Raw genomic sequence first — 18,744 nt, forward strand, 5'->3', positions numbered from 1 at the left:
ATGGCAACGAGCTGCAAGCTTATCATAGCATAGCAACGGTAGCATTTATTTGTGAGACATGTTTGTGTCCCTGTGATGAGTGTAGCTTGTAGCCTTCAGTGTCTACCAGCTCCCGAGAAAAATGTCTGGCTCTTTAGCTGCTCAATGCTCGATGTTCATCAGCTGCTGTTTGGTGCTGAGCAGGTCGTGTTTTTATCAGATCTGTAATGAAAACAGCTGCATGCTGTTGCTGGAAATGAGGATAATGAGAGCAGAGTTCTGGGCCCGAACAACAAACAATGAGCTAAAAGATGTTCGAGTACTGCATACAACTAATGGGAATTGTCGATTTGTTGGTAATTCTCTGTGGGTTTCACTTTACACATTCTCATTTGAAAAAAGAGTGAATTAGCGCAGAAAATTCAACTCCGACTTCCAAGGAGCATTTCAGTAAGAGACACGCTGATGGTCAGGAGAGGGTAAATATCAGACTTTGCAGAAATCTCATGAAACATCATTTTCATGTCATTTCACGTCATTTTAATCAGATCAGATTACTGGTCAGTGTCAGATCATTTGAGTAGCTACATTTTGTCCCCGATTGCAAACAGAAAGCTCTGATTTGTGCCTCTAACTGGTTTCTCCAAAATAACAGCAGCTCAGGCTCACAACACCGACTGGGTTTAAAAAAAAAGTATTTAAACCCGCTGGCCAAGAACAGTCACCTTGTTACATCATCCACAAAATTAAAAAAAGGAAAAAATCACAGGGATCACCTGCCTCTGAACCGCACTGTCACAACTGAGCCCTCATCTTGTTTTTTGACAAATTTCCCAAAGGCTCATTATTTAAAAGGCTGTGGAGGACGCCAGTGGCCTAATTTGCTGATGTTTAATGTGCCAGAATCTCAACATGAATGTGATAATGTTGCAGTGGTAGAATGAGAGATGTAGTACAGTGCGACTCTGTCCTGCTCTTCCCTCCTTCTCCATTTCCAAAGCACACACCCTTCCAAAAAATACCACGCTGCAAGCAACTGTAATGTACTCTATTGCCTTGTGTAGTGTGTTCATGCTCATACACAGACGCACTCAGGAACCGATCCAAGGCTTTCAGTCCCCTCCTGTAACCGTGGGCTCATGAAGGCGGCGGTGCAGCTGAGGACAAACCTCTTTTCTCTGCTCCAGTTACAGATGCTGCACATCCCCTCCAGCCCTTCAGAGAACACTGCAGACATCTTCCTCTGCACCTCCCTGACTGCCCTGCTTCTCCCTTTCCTCTGGCCTTGTAATTCTCATTGTTTCATGTCCCTTTGTGAAAGTCTTAATTTAATTTGGATTTTAATCCGTTCTGATTAACACCTTTCAACTAACAAGTGATTTCCAGACACTGGGTGATGTTTGAACAGCAGCTTACTTCCTGAGGCTTTTTCATACTACAGTGCAAGGTGACGTTTTTGTTTTTGACAGCGGAGTCAGGCTGGGCAACACCAAAACCTTCCTCACCTGGTAGCAAGTTATATCAGGCCAGAATCACCAATATTGATACAGACACTATCATGCAGTGTAGAGCGAGGTGTCATCATTCATAAGGTACATGCATGATTAATCTATGTCTGAATATACAGTGCACACTTTCAAGTTTTCCACATTTCGTTTAATATTTCAGACTCATCTTTAAAATGGATTCCCTTCATCTTTCCTCGTCAATCTACGGCGTGTAGATACTCCACAATGCCAAAGCAAAAACAGCTTTGTGGAGTTTTTAAAAGCATTTATTAAATATGAAAGACTTGGTTAGAGCACCTTTGGCAGCAATAACAACCTCCAAGTCTTAATGGAAATGAACGTTCCATCGTCTGTTCGGCTCGAAATCTAAGTCTTGGCCCCAGCCAGCGATCCTGAGCAATCAGGACTGCTCTATATTTTTCTGCATCCATCTTTCCCTTCTATCCTGGCTAGTCTCCCGGTCCCTGTCACAGAAAAACATCCCCACAGCATGATGCTGCCACCACCGTGTTGGACTGCAGGGATGTTGTTATGAGTGCCCGGATTCCTCCACACACGCCTTTGGGAACTGTGGCCAAATAGATCAGTCTTCATTTCACCAGAACAGGGTATACAGGGTCTGAATATTAATGTACGAGCATATTTCAGTCTTTTTGTCTTGAATACATGTACAAAAACATTTGCTTGTCATTGTAGAGCATTGTGTGTACATTAATGAGGGGAAAATCAATTGAATCAATTTTGCGATAAGTCTGAAACGAAATGTGGAAATCTTGAAAGGGTGTGAGAACTTTGCGTATGAACTGTACTTTATTGCATATGAGAGTGAAAATTGGAGTGTGTGACGATGACATTTATTTTGAGCGTTGGTTCAAGCTGAGACACCGAGGCTGGCAAACTACACAGATTTGTTAAGCTCTGATGCAACTCATCATCCGCAAAGAGCAGCGCACAAAGAGTTCCAACGCTCTGTCACCCCCGGCTCGTCACATATGCTCGGTATTCAGTGCAGGGCTCCAATATCACAGATTCTCCTTTACGAATCTAAAAATGGGGGGCCAGGCACACCCATCACAGGGGAAAACAGTATTATTATTGCTATTCTCATGTACGGTAATTTTTTGGATGTGATTTATTATCATCATTGTTGTGGTTATTGGAAATGTATGTGCTTGAACCACACCACCTCCTCTCCACCACTACCTGGTCCAGGTCCCCTCTTTTCTACCAGCAGCTTGAACAGGATGCAGTAGTGGGTCTGTTGGAAGCTCTCCACCAAGCACTCGTCTTGGAGAGGTGAGCAGTGTAACAATAGCAAACATGTGCTCCAGTTTTCCAGTTCAGCTCTTCTCAGGGAAGAAACACACACTTCTGTCAGTGCATGGTGCCAAACCAGACCCTGGCTCGAGTTCTCTGTGCAGGACGAAGCTGAGTACTGTGTCCCCTGTAGACAGTGTAGAGCTCATGCATCATCAGATTTAACACTTGCAGTAAAAGGCTGCGAGAACTCTTTTTCCACTTCCACTGACACAGAGGAAGCATGTCACTCAAGTATGAACGCTTGTTTAATTCAACTTGCTTGTAGTCCAAGAAATGCAAGACTGAGTGGAAAGACAGTTTACTGAGGAGATTCCACTCATCACCGAAGTGTAGTAACTAGGCCACAGTCATATTAGTCATATCATTTGTGTGTAAGTTATTTTTATGAATTGTCCTCCAGCTTTGAAGTGGATAAAAACATTGTCTCTTTTTCAGTGTATGTTTGTTAATATCGAGTAATAGATTTGTGAGAGAGTAGAATAAAATGCTTCTGAGCTGCATGCTGGCGTGGTCTTGCTGGTTTGATGTGTAGTACTGTCCATGACGCTGATGCAGCTGTCACAGTGTCGCTGTTTTACTGGCTTTGTTTTGCACTGATAGCTGACTCAGGCCCCGGGGGGGTTGTGTATAAATTGTAAGGTTTAATGGTGCACGACTCAAGCATACTTTTCCCTTCTTAAAAATGATAGGCTGCACTATCAGGTGACACTTAATTCACATCGACTGAATATTAAGTTTGATTAAAATATGCAGTAAATAAGTAATAATGATAAGTTTAAATAATGTAATTTCTGTCTTTTAAGTTATGCATTTAAATGTAGTCAATATGAATCCACTTTTGCATTAAAAAATAAGGAAAAAATTACTTTGATGTTCAGGACCCTTCCAAAAAAAAGCAGCGCACCAGAGTGGTAAAGTGAAATGTGGGTTAAGGGTAGGTTTAGGTTAAGGTTAAGGTTAGGTATGTACTGGTTATGGTTAGGGTTAGTCTCCAGGAAATGTATATAAGTCTATGTAATGTCCCCAGAAGTGATGGAAACGCCACTGTGTGTGTGTGTGTGCGTGTGTGTGTGTGTTTGCGTTCAGTCAATCCACTTAACTCCCTCTCCCATTTGCCATCGATGTTGACATTAATGCCAGGTGATTGTTTGATATTCCATGTTTAATTTGAGACTGGAATGAGTTTGGTGAAGTGAGTTGAGGTTTTAGCATAAAAAGGGTCTCAAATTTTAAATAACATGGCAGTCATGGCTGGGGGGGGGGCAGGAATGGTAGGAATACCAATAAAGCAGCAGAGTGCAGAGGGGTGAAGTGACACCAGCTTCACCAGCGGGGGATTTTCAAGGCAAATATGAACATATACTGGTGATACTGATGTGGTCCACTGCACACACTACTTTAATGGAAAAAAGACTGAAATGCATTTTCACTCAGAGACATGATTAATCATATGTGACTGATGGCCAAAAGTGACTGCTCAAGCTTCCTTTATTGCAAAAGGGAGGAATTCTCAGATGCCAATTCACAAGGACTGATATACTTCTCGGTTTATTTTTATTAAATCCATCATATCAGAGCATCAGCGTCATCCAACTGTAACATGAAGGAATATTTTACTGAGCTAAATGGCTCCACGGCTGTGAGCGTTTTAAAGCTGCAGTCTCAAAGAGCCGATAAACTCAAAGAATCTAACTGGAACGAGGAGTGTCTCGCGTCGCTTCCCTCTTCCAGAGGACAACTTCTGAGAAGAAACTATCTCGCTATATTTGAGAAGAAAACACAATAAAGCTCAACAAGATCTAAGTGTGTGAGTAATATGTGATACAAATTCACCTCACTGGTGAAGTTACATGATGATAGTTCATGTTCAACAAATCGTATTCTGCTCAGTGACAAGACATTTCCACCATGAGCAGAGCTGATGTTGACTCGAGTGTAAGTGCTCGTATGCACAAAGTCATGATGCAGCTTTTCCTGGTTTTAAATAGGAACAGGAGGGCATTGATCTCGATGGGTAAAATCAGTGCACTTCCCCTTTAAATTTGTTCAAATAAAGCTTTTGGTGGCCTTAATCCCAATCCTAGCAATTATTGTGTTGCAGGTTCCTGAATTGAACATGCACATTCACAAATAAGACACAAAAACAAAGTAACGTGTTCCTCTGATAAAATTTCCCTGGAGCCTTTGATGTTTTGTGACAGTGAGAGCACATTCACACTCTCCTTCATTCTGCACGACACCGTCTTCACTATCCCTCCCTATTGCCTCAGTATCGGCTCACACCGCACCACCACCAGCTCCATATTATGCACATAAGGATATTTTGCCATTACAGTGTGCTATATTATTCATTAGCTTAGCGTGTGGCAGTTGGTAAATGACAATGAGCGAGCCAGAGATGCTATTGGTTCTAATTGCTTTGATAGATAATGAGAGTCAGTGTAAGGAGAGCCATCCTTTGGGGATAGGGGTGTATTTAAGTGCGTGTACATATAAGAGAATATTTTTGATGTGGCCGTGCGAGCTGACTGCTGATCCATTACAAACATGTGTGCTGAGAGCAGTCATTAGCACAAACATCTGCTCTGTGAAAGGGCACAAACACAGCTCACTTCATGTGGTGAACAAAGGAGAGCTGCAAAATGTTGAATGATAGTGGAAGGACAGCAGCGGTTCACATCTTAAGGTAATGATTAAAGTAATTTGTCTTTACTTAGCTGAGTGCTGAGTACAGTAGCTGAATGGGGCTCTTTGCTGTACACTAACACGACCTCGCACAACACAGCTGATGGTGTCAAACTCAATAAGAGGCGAAGATATTTCACTACTCATAGTTTGACGAAGCACACCTATTAACTGAAAAGCTCTGCAGGTGACTTCCTCATGAAGCTGGTTATACTGCCCAGTGTGCACAGCTGTCTCAAGTCAGACCGTGGCTGTTCTGAAGAATCTTAAAGATTAAACATGTTTGTCTTGGTTTACACTTTTCTTTCGTAGCACATAATTTCAAGAAAAAACATGTGTCCAAACATCTGATGGTAAAATATATGCACATTATCTTTTTCCTCCCTCTTTAATCATCCTGCGACCCCTCAGATTTATCCTGAGACTCTTGAGCCCCAGGTTGGGACACACTGCTCTAAACCACTTATGCTGTGCAGGAGTCTATATCCCAGCATACATTTGATGAGAGGTGGTGTACACCCTGGACAGATCAGCAGTCCATTACAGGACTATCAAATATAGTGAGACAATCATTCACATTTACCAGTTATTTAGTTTCATTTAAGTATTTTCAAGCCCCCTAAAAAGTCACTGCAAACCTTGTGAAAAATTGTTTGTTCTCTTCTTTGCATCTTTATCAATCTAGAGGGACACATTTCAACTCTCTCCCTCACAGAGAGGTGAATGAAGGCCTTCCCATTATGAGGAGGCTGATGGCCGGGATGACGACTTAATTGAGACTCCAACCGTCTTTGGTGGGAAATGATACTGAGTGGTTATGGTGTATAGTGCTTTATAGTGTATAAAGCAGATTGTCTGGCTGGGAAAGTGGGTTTAAAATGGAGGGAGCTGCACTGCCCCCCTCTGTTTGTAAGTGCTGAAGAGTGGAGAGACTCCACATCAACATATTCTGCCCATCGCTGCTGAATCTTGATGAAAATAATCTCTCCCGATGATGGAAGATAATTTGAATGAGGCCGATAATAAAGCATTCAAAATGTGGAATAATGATCATCAAATAGGGCCTGTTATGGAAATATCATGTAATAATCTATATTTTCTCAGAGGAAGAGCTCCACAATACATCTGAGTGAATACTGTGAGACTGAATCAGAGAGCAACAAAGGCCAGAGTGTGTTTCCCTGACAAAGACCTGATACATCCATCTTTACAACAGCAGCAAATATGTATTCAATTCTAGCATCTTTTGAAGAGAATCTTAACAATAAACGAGTGTATGCAGATTTAAAAAAACATGTCCAGGTGGGTGGTAATTTTTCAGCCTTGAGTAGTGTCTGCAGGCTGCAAAGCCCAGGGCATGAAAGGCAGGATCTCACTCACTGCTGTTTGTACAGCTTAATTGAGAGCCTTGTAATAACTGGTGGTGATTAATATCAACATTCATATCAACTCCTTAGCAGTAAGAGAAGCTACCAGAAATAAAAATAATGATAACTGCAATACAAGTTCTGGCCAATCAGGACAAAGTTTTCACCCAGACCACTTTATAAATGTAATCATCACCTAACTTCACACCTATATATATATATATATATGAAAACTATCCCTGCAATTCTGCGACCAGTCCTCTGCAGCAGTCCAGTTGGTGAAGCTGTATTTTGAGAGAAAATACACGCTGAACTTATTCCTCCAAACAGCTCCAGGAAAAAAATGCTGCCGCTCCCCAAACTCTCCTCCAAAGACTCCTCTGAAGGTCTGAACCATCAGACCCAGCAAGCAGCAGATTTTCAGTGCTGTTTTTTCCTGCTCAGTGCATGAACTCTCTGTCCACTCCGTTTTGCAGTCTTAAGAATAATTGTGCTTGACATTCACAAATTCAAGCTGCATCTAAAACCACTGTCCTCCACAGCAGCAGGTGGTTCACCCCAGTGACACACGTCTGCTTCTTAAAGGATAAGGCTGGCATTGTTCTATATAATTTTAGCAATTCAATCATAAGTCTCAAACCTATAACATGTACATGTAGTTTTTGTTTGTGGCTGTCGGCCTGAAGCCCATTGGTTCCTTCTGAAGATGCAAATCTTTAAAATAGGCCCACAAATATATACTTTCATTATTTCTTAAAACAGCCTGTTACAGTAGTTTCTGACACTCACGCAGGAGGAAATAGTGCATTTGTCGGGGACTACTTTCAGTGGTGAGTTAATCCACATTTGGTGCCTTGGTGAGCATTTGGGGCAGCAGGATGTGTATGTCAACACGTTCTCATCCCAGGTCGTCACATACTGATGCTGCTGTGTCACGCTCCTCGGCGTCTCACACAGATGCACACAGTGTCTGTCGGCGTCTGTGCACGACACGCAAGGCCTTCCTGCCAGAGAGCCTTTCTAATGCGTTCTACTTTCTCTCACTGTCCAAACCACTTGGTGCCTGCCTGTCTAGTTCATTGTGCATCACTGCATTCATCACACATACGCATGGTTACATTAATTCACTTATTTGTATGGATTTGTAGTTATTCGGAGTCAAGAACTTAATAGCAACCTCCACAGCTGAGACTGAATGAGTTAATTGGCTATTGTTTTCCCTTTTTTCTAGGGTGGTGTCCCAAGGTGAATTTAATACACGTTCATTTCTTTTATTTAATATAAATATTGATTGTTTCTTATTGTGACTCAATATACGGCATCAACATTACCACAATTACTTACATTTACTGACTGAAGTACTCGTATTAGTATAAGTCTCTCAATGCACACAGACAGACGCACACACACGCACACATGCATGGCACACTGATTGACAGCCCTCCATCCATCCTGGGACTTAGCAGATGGTTTGTAATTGCATCTGAAGGCAGCATCAGTCTGCAGCTGTGACTAAATTGGAGGGTTTGGGCTGTAGGTAAACACACCAACTGTTCCAGCCTACTTCAAACACCTGCAGCCTCTCCATCCACCACTGGCTCATATTCATTCACACAAATTCATTCCTTCCATCTGCCTGGAAGCGTTTGCTGGTTGCTTCACGTCTCTCTGTGGATTTTCTCTGGTTTATGAATTCCATGGAACTGTGAATACTGAGGCTTTGCCGTGTCCTGTTGCAAACAGCCTAGTATCACCCACTTCAGGGTTCAAAGCTGAGCTTGATAGTGCTTTCATGGCTGTTTGCACCATCAAAATTATGCAAAAAATCACACAGTATTTCTTCCTGTGGGAACGAGACCAGTAATACTTTTCAGTTTTGCAACCTAATAATTTGAATATCACAGCAGTTAAAATGCTACTGCTGAATACTGCTGAATACTGCTACCTGCTTCAGTTATGACTCTTTTTAAACATCATTCGGTGTTTAACTATGGGAGGTCCCTCTCATTGAAGCCCCAAACCACATCACACCACATCATTGACAGACCCAAGAAACTTGCCTGGGTCCAGCACCCTACAAGCAGCAGCCAGCAGCACTTTTGTTAAACAGCGTCTTACAGGTGAGACTGCTGGCTGAAAAGATGGATAAGCTTGCAGCCTGAGTGAGACTGTTTGGGCGGACAGGAATTATAGAGAGAGTTGCAAGAAGAAAGGCGGGGAACTTGCTATTCACGCCAACAACAAATGGTGCAACCATTGCCCTATCACGGTTGAGGGTCTTCGTCACACCTCTTGGCCCCTGGTCACTGGACCACCTTCGGTTTGCCTACCAGACAAAGGTGGGAGTGGAAGACATCTTCATCCTCCTGCTTCACCATGCTAACCCGGACAGATAGTAGCGTTGTGAGAGTCATGTTCTTCCCGAACATTCAACACAGTCTGGCCTGACCTGCTGCGGGGCAACCTGACAGCGATGCAGGTAGACGCGCCAAAGTATGTTAGACTGCAGGGCTGCCTGACACGATGATGAACGACATGGGGCCGCCACAGGGGACAGTCCTGATTACTGTTATCTGTTGACTCTGCAACTGTGGGCTGCATCAGCGAGGGGAAGGAGGTTGAGTACATGAACGGATTTCAGAAGATGGAAAACAGCACCTGCATTATATCCATGCAGGGGGTGGACATAGAAACAGTGGCGGACTAGTATTTGGAGTACAACTAGATAACTAGCTGGACTTGCAGCATTAGCACAAGCCTTCTTTGGTTAGGCTAGTACTTTGACACCATGTCTACACAGAAGGCACAGTGAAAGCAGCAGGTTAGCAGAGCAGCAGCATCAGTCCTCTGTCTGTGTCTACACAGCATGCGTGCACGCACTGTATTGAATATAGTTATTACGATCTGCTTCTCCCCTCTACACACTGTTCGGTGTTATTATCTGCCTGTCCACTAGATGCCCTCGAACTTTCCTTTCATTCCAGATCAGCCACTCCCATCTGCCCTGCAATCACCTCATTCCCCTCACCTGAGCTTCCCCGCCCATCATTTCCTCATCAGCCCTGCAGTGACTATAGCAGCCTTTTTCCCCCAGTCAGTAGTCAGATTGTTGTAGTTTCATTGTTGCCATGTTTCTTTGATAGTGGATACATACTATGCTATTCTGTGCAAAAACAGACATTAGAGTTCTAATTTGGGTCTTATGGCCTTAAGGTCAAAGATACAAAAACATTAGCCTGAAAAAGTACACATCTTGGTGATAAAAGCTAAGAGATAACCTGAGCACACAGGGAGTCGAATGCCTCTGCGGAGCTGCTTTTCTTTGCACAGCAGTCGACCCTGGCAGCTCTGTGCAAATGAGGCACCAGCTAAGCAGGGACGTGCCATACTTCATGTAGTGTACAGTCAACCCTCCGGGGATGTACAGTAAGCAAGAACCCGCCCTGTCAATCCTCAGTGGTTAGGCTATTAAGTTTGCTGGTCCTCCCAAACACACACACACACACACTTTTTACATTTCTCAAAATGCCTCTTTTTTAGGGAGTATCTGGTCATAAATGTTGTATGCTGTGAACATTGGGGCATGTCTGTGACACATTCAACTTGAAATTCAACATTGCTTGAGGCTGCATTTTAACTGAGGTGATGCTGTCAGGGAAGAAAATAGTATGTCTGCCTCTTCTGCAGTGGTATAATTTATTTTATTTTGTTGTAGTATAATAGAGCTGTCTGGTTATGAGGGTCAGATGTGAACTCTATTTTTCAAAAATCTTCATCTGAAATCAAAACAAAGCTGCATTTAACTCAAGCTGCTTGCTTACCTTGAATTGCCCATGGCCTGATAAATGCATAGTTTCCAGTGCAAGTTAGGTTATTTCAGAGCTCAATGCAACTGCAGCCCTGATGACAAAACAGCTGTGACTCAGTTTAAATGTGAATAAAAACAGAACGCAGTCATTTGCAAACAAACTGTGTTTACCGACAGCAGTTGTACAGACTGTTCCTGAGCCCATGTAGTAACATCCTTCATACAATCATGTGTTCACAAAGTGGTGAACCTCGACTGAGCCTTTCCAGAATGCTCCTTTCATACCCAATCATGATACTATCACCTGTTACCAATCAACCTGTTTACCTGTGGAATGTTCCAAACAGGTGTTTTTGGAGCGTTGTTGCTGAAAAAAAATTCAGAATAAGCAGATATTTACAAAAATCAAATCAAAACGTATGTTTGACACAGCAAGTTGGGTTTGCACATCAAGACCAAAAATTACTCTGTGAGCTCAAATTAATTCAAATGATGTTGCCTAACATGCAATCCTCAGCCCAGACCTATAGATTCCTCCAGAATTCCATCAGTCTTTGATTTACTGGTGTGCATCAGCCCCCGTCAATACCTATTTGAGCTAATTGTGCACCGCAAGAAAAAAAAACAACAAACGACCAATTATTGAACAGTTTGAGCCCAGTGCTCTTCAATCTATCTGTGGCAACAATAATGAAGACTAAAACACAGCATCCCTGCCAGAATGATAGTGCTCACAACGACTGCAAACCTCCACACTGAATGTATTCAAATCTCTCCCTGCAGCAAGGCCCTCATTTTCCTCCAGGTCCTTCACCCTACACATCAGAGGAGCCCATACCCGGAGGTACAAATGCAGGTTGTATCAGAGCGACTGGTCAAAAGAATATAGTAGAAAGCAGATATTGAGATATTGAGATGCCTCACTGCATCCAGTTAGGAAGTAAATCTCTCTCAAAATGTTTATCTATAGAATATTCTTATCTGTATTCTCATCTCATTCTTTGTCACATCATTGCTTTGCATAGCTCTTTGGTTCTCATGTCTATGTGCCATGTAATAAGCCATGTATCAGCTGCTGATAATATCCCCAACTGATCGCATTATCCCTCAGTGTGTGCTTTACATCTGCATTTGTTTTTCTATTTAGCACCGGCTACTGCTTAGTTGTCTCCCTATATGTGTCAGAGTATGTGTTGTATGTGACTGACCTTGTCTTGTGTGTCTTTATCACAAAAATACATATAATTATACATATTTATGTTATTTTCATGCAGCAAGACTCTGCACAAAAGTCTCTGCTGCTGAATGACATATGTGTCCTTTTCAGCCATGCAGACAGATAAAGCCAAGCCACTCCAGCAGCTCTCTGGGTCTTCACAGCAAAAAAATCCATTCAGACTCTGCTATTAGCCTTTTGACCTTAGCAATCCCTTCATGAGTTATGCAGTATTCAGGTTGTGGAATGGACATATACTATATATATATATATGAATTCTGCACCATTCATTTGACATAGCCAGTTATGTTGAGCAGTTCCACTAAAAGTTGAAGCTGAAGGCATGCAGCAGTAATGTCAGGACACTTATAACAGAGCCATCCTTCAAACTGACTATATTTTGAGACCGGACACAACAGCTCAACATGAGACCTGACGCATTCACACTGACAGGCAGACTCCCAGCACATTGTCAGTCTCCCTTAATGAAACGAGCATTTATCACCAAGCGTAGGCTTCTCACAGGTCACAAAGGCAATCACTTACCGACACCGATGATGTTAGCGGACAGGAAGTGGCTACAGGGAAGGCTTGCGGTGCTCACAAAAGAGTCGCCATCTGTTGTCACAGTAGTCCTTGACCTCAGCGATGGGTTTGGGGAGTCAGTCACCATGGCCATTCTAGCTGCCACAGAATCCATGACTGCTGATGGGTGGTGGATAAGTGATCGCACGCTGTTGTCAGATTTTCAAGTTGTAGTTGCTGACCTCACACCCCAAAGGGTCTGTCCGTTCGTGCCTTTACAAGCTGTGCACTCCAGTAATTAAAAGGAACCAAAAATGGAGTTCAAAAAACATTGTATCCCATCATTAAAATCATATTCCATAAACTCCACTGGTAGAAGTAAACTTGGGCAAAAGGAGCAGCGAGAGAGGTTCCTCAAACTGAAGTGAAAGGCTAGATTGCAAAGAATAAGTGCTATCTAAAGCTTTCAAGCTGTCAGACCAATCCCAAGTTAAATATTGGCAAAGCAACAGACTTAAAAATACAATCCAATATTCAGAAGTGACTCCAGTCACAGAAGGAAGTCTTTGATGAAACTCCCAGGCACTGTCCAGAAAAGCTGCATGAGCATATCCTCAAATGACACATTTCATTAGCGTTGAGAAGCTGCAGGGGCCAAGGAAAATCTTGTCTTTCCTCGGTGAAGAGCAGATTATGATGAAGGACATCGGTCGGAGGCCATCGCTCAAAAAAACTCCTGGTTCCTCCCGGTCCAAACCATAACCAGGCCAAGCTGCACCTAAAGCAGAGGAAACAGACAGAAATGCACAGATAGAGGGGAGATATATGGGACACATGAGCAAAACCTTTCCTTTACTTCAGTGTGTGTTAAAGAAAGCATTGTGGGTGACATCAGAACAAAACAGAAGAGATTTGGACTAACTTGTATGCCTTAACCCTAAACTCTAACCCTTGTTGTTTTCCTCCACCTGTGCACCACGAGCTACATCCTGCTTCATCCTTCAAACACATAGGGGGCAGCATATCACCGGAGTAACAGCTAACTGCTGATCACTTTTCTCTTTGCTATAGCTTTCTTTGGCTGTCGCTACCAGCTGCTGTTAGCCATGTAGCCCAGTTAGCCATGCAGGTAGTGACCCTATTAGTGTCATGACCCGTGCTCTGCACGCCGTTTTTTTGTTAAGTCTCCTATTGTGTGTTGTCTTTGCCTGGTTTTTGTTACATCCTGTTTTATTTTGAAGGTTCATGTTATGTGTCTTTGGTTTACTTTACTTCCTGTGTTTTCCTCCCGTGTGATTGTCTGATTGTTTCCACCTGTGTGTCATTAGTGTTTCCTCCTTGTGTATTTAAGTCTGTGTCTTCCCCTGTCTTTGTCGGGTCGTTGTCTGTGCTACTTTGCTGTGTGCGTTCCTCACCATAGCCATAGCCCTAGCCCTAGCCCTAGCCCTATCCCTATATGTGAGTGTTCTTTGTTGCGTTTTCTTTGTTTATGTCAGCACTGTGTTTTATGTGATTGCCTCCCTGGCTCGTCTTTGTCTTTTGTTTGCCAGTATTCCAGTAAGTTGTTTCTTGTCTTTGTTCATGTCTTGTTTTATGTAGTGTTCCACCGTCATTAGTGTTGTCTGCTATTCCCTAGCTGTTTTTGAGTTACCATGCCATTGTCCTGTCATGCGTGTTATTTGTTCGTAACGTTAATAACTTAGTTTCTGTTTTCTTTTCATAGTTTTGTAGCTTAGCCGATTTGTTCTCCTCGTTAAAGAGTGATTTTCTGTTTGATTACTTTTGTTATTTAGATTCTTGTTCCTCCGTTTTTAGGAGTGTATTTTGAGTTGTTAGTTTTTCTTTTCTAGTTCTTTCAGTTGGTCAGTTCCGTTTTCATAGCCTTTGTGTTTTCCTCCTTCGGGAGCGTTTTCTGTTCTTTATTTTATTGATAGTTATTCGTAGTCTTGTCCCTAGCTCCGTGGTGTCTTGTGTTCATGTGTTGTCATTCCCTGTGTTGCGTGTTAGTGTTCGCCCTGGGTTTCCCAGTGTTACCCTCGTTTTATGTGTAATCCCTTTTACCCTAGTGTGTTTATTCATAGTTTCCTGAGTTTTGGTTTTCCTTGTGTTAAATAAATTTGTTAAATTGTATCTACGTCCTTGTGTCTGCGTCTGGGTTCTACCCATAGCTCCCTTAGTTCCCCCTTAAATCCTAACCTTCCTGACAATTAGCTGCTGTTACCACTGCAGGTAACGGGGACAGAACACTGCTCTGCCTCTGATTTGCTCACCCTGATGTTCCTCCCCCAACCCTAACCGATCATCACTCATCATCATCACCACTCATGCCTAAACCAAACCGGCCCAACCAAAGAAGGCAACAAGCACTAGTCAAACAGAGACAGAGCAGAGTCATACCTTCGCCATAGTAGGACTCATAATTGAGCAATTGGGACCCTTAATTGTACTGCATGTTCATGCACGTGTACATATATGAGCTTATGCATGCAGCATAGGCATTTTCATTCGGATGGCGCACAATTATTTCGTCCGAGCCTCAGCCCCCCGGAGCTCTTTAGAAAAGATGCATACTGACGGGTTCTGTCAGAAAGAGCCGCAAGCGTCATATGAATCACAGGGAAGCAACAGCCTTGACAACAACACAGTGATTGACACACATACAGACAAATCAGTGTTGAATTCAGATGTGTGGTGCATTATTTATATTTTATATTGGGTTATAATAATGATCAATTATTTATTTATTTTTTGCTTTAAAATTGCTGCTACAAAAATCAGCAACATGCATTTTGACTGTCACTACTATCACATGGAGTTTAGTGTAGAAATAGTAACTTTATCCACAAACAGTGTCTGGCCTTACTGTCCACCCTGCACCCTGACATAAGGCGACACATTCTGTCCACAGATAGATACTCCCCATTGAAATATCAATAAAAATAAAGTTCCTCAGGCTGTCTTGAAACACGATCGGCTGTTTTCACAAAAGACATTTTGACACGTGACATTAGGGTAATTAAATTCTAATGTCTAAATTAGATTGATCTGCTTCAGTTTCAGGCTCCTTTATTGTGCATGCTGGCTCACTGTCAAACTGTCACAACTTACACAAATAGATCAGAGCCATCATTAATGTTATTAGTTACACCTGTGCGTTTCCTGCTATGACAAATCAGAAATGTCTGCAGTGGAAAAGACCTATGGAACCAAACCAATAAGTACTTTAATTCATGACACCTGTGTTGAGGTGAACTCACACACAAGCACATATTTGACCACAATCTAAAGCACATAAAAAGCTCTGATAAATCCACCAGCCGAGCACGTAGTGGAGCATTCAGCAGCTTAAGAGTTGATGGAGACCAATCCAGAAGAAAAAGGAGAGGACTTCCTTCCATCAAGTGGACACAAACACAACTCCGAATGAATGATGATGTTGTTCTGTGTCTGCTGGATGGGAAAAGACAACTGCTTGCTAAGATATTGACCATGATCATTTAAATTATTCAATTCAATCTTATTTGTATACAAACCACAGCAGAAGTTTTCTCTGGACTCTCTCCATACAGAGCAGGTCAGGACCATAGTCAACAATTCATATGAGCAAGCACTTGGTGACAGCAGCGAGGAAAAACTTTACTTAACAGGCGAAATCTCAAAAAAAAAAGAAAGAAGCAGAATCGATGCAGCAGAGCTAGCCTGAAGCAGAGATTAAGTTAACTCACTTCTTTCACACCCACAGATTTTTACACTTTCCAACGTTTTTTCTTCAGACCCAGCTGATGCCACCTGGCTGACTAAATACACCTGGACAAATCAGGCGACCACACAGCACTCCACAACTGACAAAATCCAACAACGGACCCATATATTAGCTTACAAACAGCATCCTGGCTTGTTGTGTCTCTAACTGATGACTGAAGACCGTCAGGGGTCACACAGGGTCACTCCAGCCCCCTTTGGGCTCTCTAAAACTTTTCCTGACCTCAGATTCCATTTCTGATGCTGCTACATTTGGATATCACAGCACAAGCCACACATATTAAATGATTCAGATACTAGCTGTGTAAAAATGAAACTGTAGGCAGCAGTACACTGACACAAAACCGGAGAAAAGACAGAAAGAGAAGCTAAAACTCGGAGACAAGCATAAAAACATGAACATGACGAAGAAAATGTCAAGAAAGAAAACATACAAAGCTTGTGAGGGATTTCAAGACATTCATCTGCTCTAGTTTGAGACAAAACTTCAGCCTGTGAACAATGTGGCATGACAGCTGCCGACATGTTCCACCACACCTCTGACTGACTTCACCTCTCCTACCTGAACGTCTTTTGTTTCTTTTTGTTAACCTTTCCACCTTCCGCCACACATCACTCCCGGCGACCCACCCACAGAGAGATTAGATAAACAAGAGCGCAGTTACCTCGCTGAAAGGCTCCTTTAGATCAGCTTTTCAAGTTGGAAGCGTTAATGTTGTGTGTGTGATCCGCCACCCTGCTAAGGACTGAGCAATGTGTGTGTGGTGTGGGAGTCAGTCAGGGCTAGCGAGACATGGTGGGCCAGCTGGAGGACGTGTTGAGAACTGTTTTTAAAAGGTTGGCGGTCAGATTGCCTGTGCTGCAGGTCTGAGCATGTTCTTGTTACCATCCAGCACTCATATACACGTGTGTGTGTGTGTGTGTGTGTGTTTGTCAGTGCTTGGGGTGATGTGTGTGATTACTAGCAGGAATGTGAAGCGGTAATTCCAGCGAAGTATTGTCCCCATTCATTGATTCATTTCTAGCACAAGGATTTGGATATACTGTCACATTCAGGTGAACTTAGTTCACTTCAGCGACGCACCGCCCTGTGGAGGAGGAGGATGTTGTAGAAAAACCCAAAGATGACACAGACCTGCATTTGTTCTGTGCTTCAGGGGAAACGGGATGTTCATTTAGTAGATATCACACACTATAACAGAATGACATTGAGCTATATTCAGTATTCAGCATTGAGACCAGCTCAAAGTAGACCTTTGGCAGGAGAAGCATTATCTCAGTGACCAAACACAAGAATTAATCTTGGAAATACATATCAGCTTTCATGTGGGACGAACAAGCTAAGTGACTGTCTTATTAATGCTAAGCTGAAGATAAAGTCAATATTAGGTACATCATCAATATCGTGGCAGTCGCAGGTTCATTCATTCTTTCAATGAGACCATGATGGACAGTTTGTTGTTTGTTCATCTAACTGAGCTAAAAGAGTACCAACTGCAGAAGTCTAGTCAGACTCACCAGGGTCGGAGCTAAGGCTCACAATGTTTTATTGTTGAGAGGCAACTGAGGGGATTTTGGTGGAGCCAAAAGGCTTAGTGGTAATTAAATCCCCTAGACCTAACAACAATTTATTACACTAATACTGTGCCGTGGAACTGTAACAGCGTCAACAATGGATCAAATGTCTACATGCAAATCATCACTCTACAGAACATTTCAGCGTCTTTCAGTCCTTTGTTTTGGTTTTACCACCTCCAGCTTTACTGACACAACAGGCAGCTGCTCTGGTAAACCCACTGTACACCACCCGCTCAGCACCAAACAGCAGACAAAGTTAGCAACAGGCTGGTGAACACAGCAGAGCATTTAGTAGCTGAAAAGCCAGATATTTCCCTCAGGAGTTTGTGGAGACCAAAAACAGGGCTAAAAGGAGAAACAAGGTGGATACAAACCTAACTCTAAATGTGTGAATAGGCAACTGTTTGCTAATGTGTTCACCTTATCAACTTTATTAGGCAATAATATGGCAACGTTAAGCCAGATGTCAGTCACAAAGCAATATCTAAAGCCGACATTAGCCCCCAAAGCTACTGATCACACCAGACTGCAAGGCTGCAAGGCTGCAAGGCTGTAGGATGAAACCACTGAGTGTATGTCTAGAGCAAATTTGTGTTTGACTGCTTCTGAATTCAGCTTTTTATTTTAAGAGGAAGACTGTGTTATTTCCCCTTTCAAACACTACTACATGGTGTCTTTAAGAAAACTAGACACAGAGTACCATACTTCAGAGGGAGAGCACCCTGCCCAGCTCAGCAGCATGTGTAGAGGTGAAGATCAGGTAATCAAACAGAGCGAGTGAATAAATGAATGAATATGTTGTTGGGTGAGACTCATTTTCCGAATGCAGGCGATGCTTAAGCTATGAAAACACATAAAAAGATAACAGGCACGAGATTGTATCTAAAAAAGCCTTTGAGTGGAAATGGGAGATAAGCATCTAGTCTGTCCACTAATCTCTGACTTGTCCTAACATGCACCTGTGGGGACTTTTCCTGCATGAGCCACACTGCTGTT

The 18,744-nt window shown here is 42.7% G+C and overlaps 1 protein-coding gene across 1 annotated transcript in view; it reads right to left on the reverse strand.

Annotated features, from left to right (window-relative positions):
- plch2a (phospholipase C, eta 2a) overlaps window positions 1-16,947 on the reverse strand; it is a 155,457-nt gene extending 138,510 nt beyond the window's left edge. Inside the window, exons 1-2 of the mRNA XM_041945891.1 lie at window positions 16,836-16,947; window positions 12,430-13,186 (exon numbers count right to left, since the gene is read on the reverse strand). Coding sequence (XP_041801825.1) covers window positions 12,430-12,583 — 154 coding nt within the window. The 5' untranslated portion in view covers window positions 12,584-13,186; window positions 16,836-16,947. The remainder of the gene's footprint in view (window positions 1-12,429; window positions 13,187-16,835) is intronic.
- Window positions 16,948-18,744: the final 1,797 nt, after the last annotated feature.

This window comes from Chelmon rostratus, chromosome 10 (assembly GCF_017976325.1).
Source record: "Chelmon rostratus isolate fCheRos1 chromosome 10, fCheRos1.pri, whole genome shotgun sequence".
In the NCBI taxonomy this organism is placed as follows: Eukaryota; Metazoa; Chordata; class Actinopteri; order Chaetodontiformes; family Chaetodontidae; genus Chelmon; species Chelmon rostratus.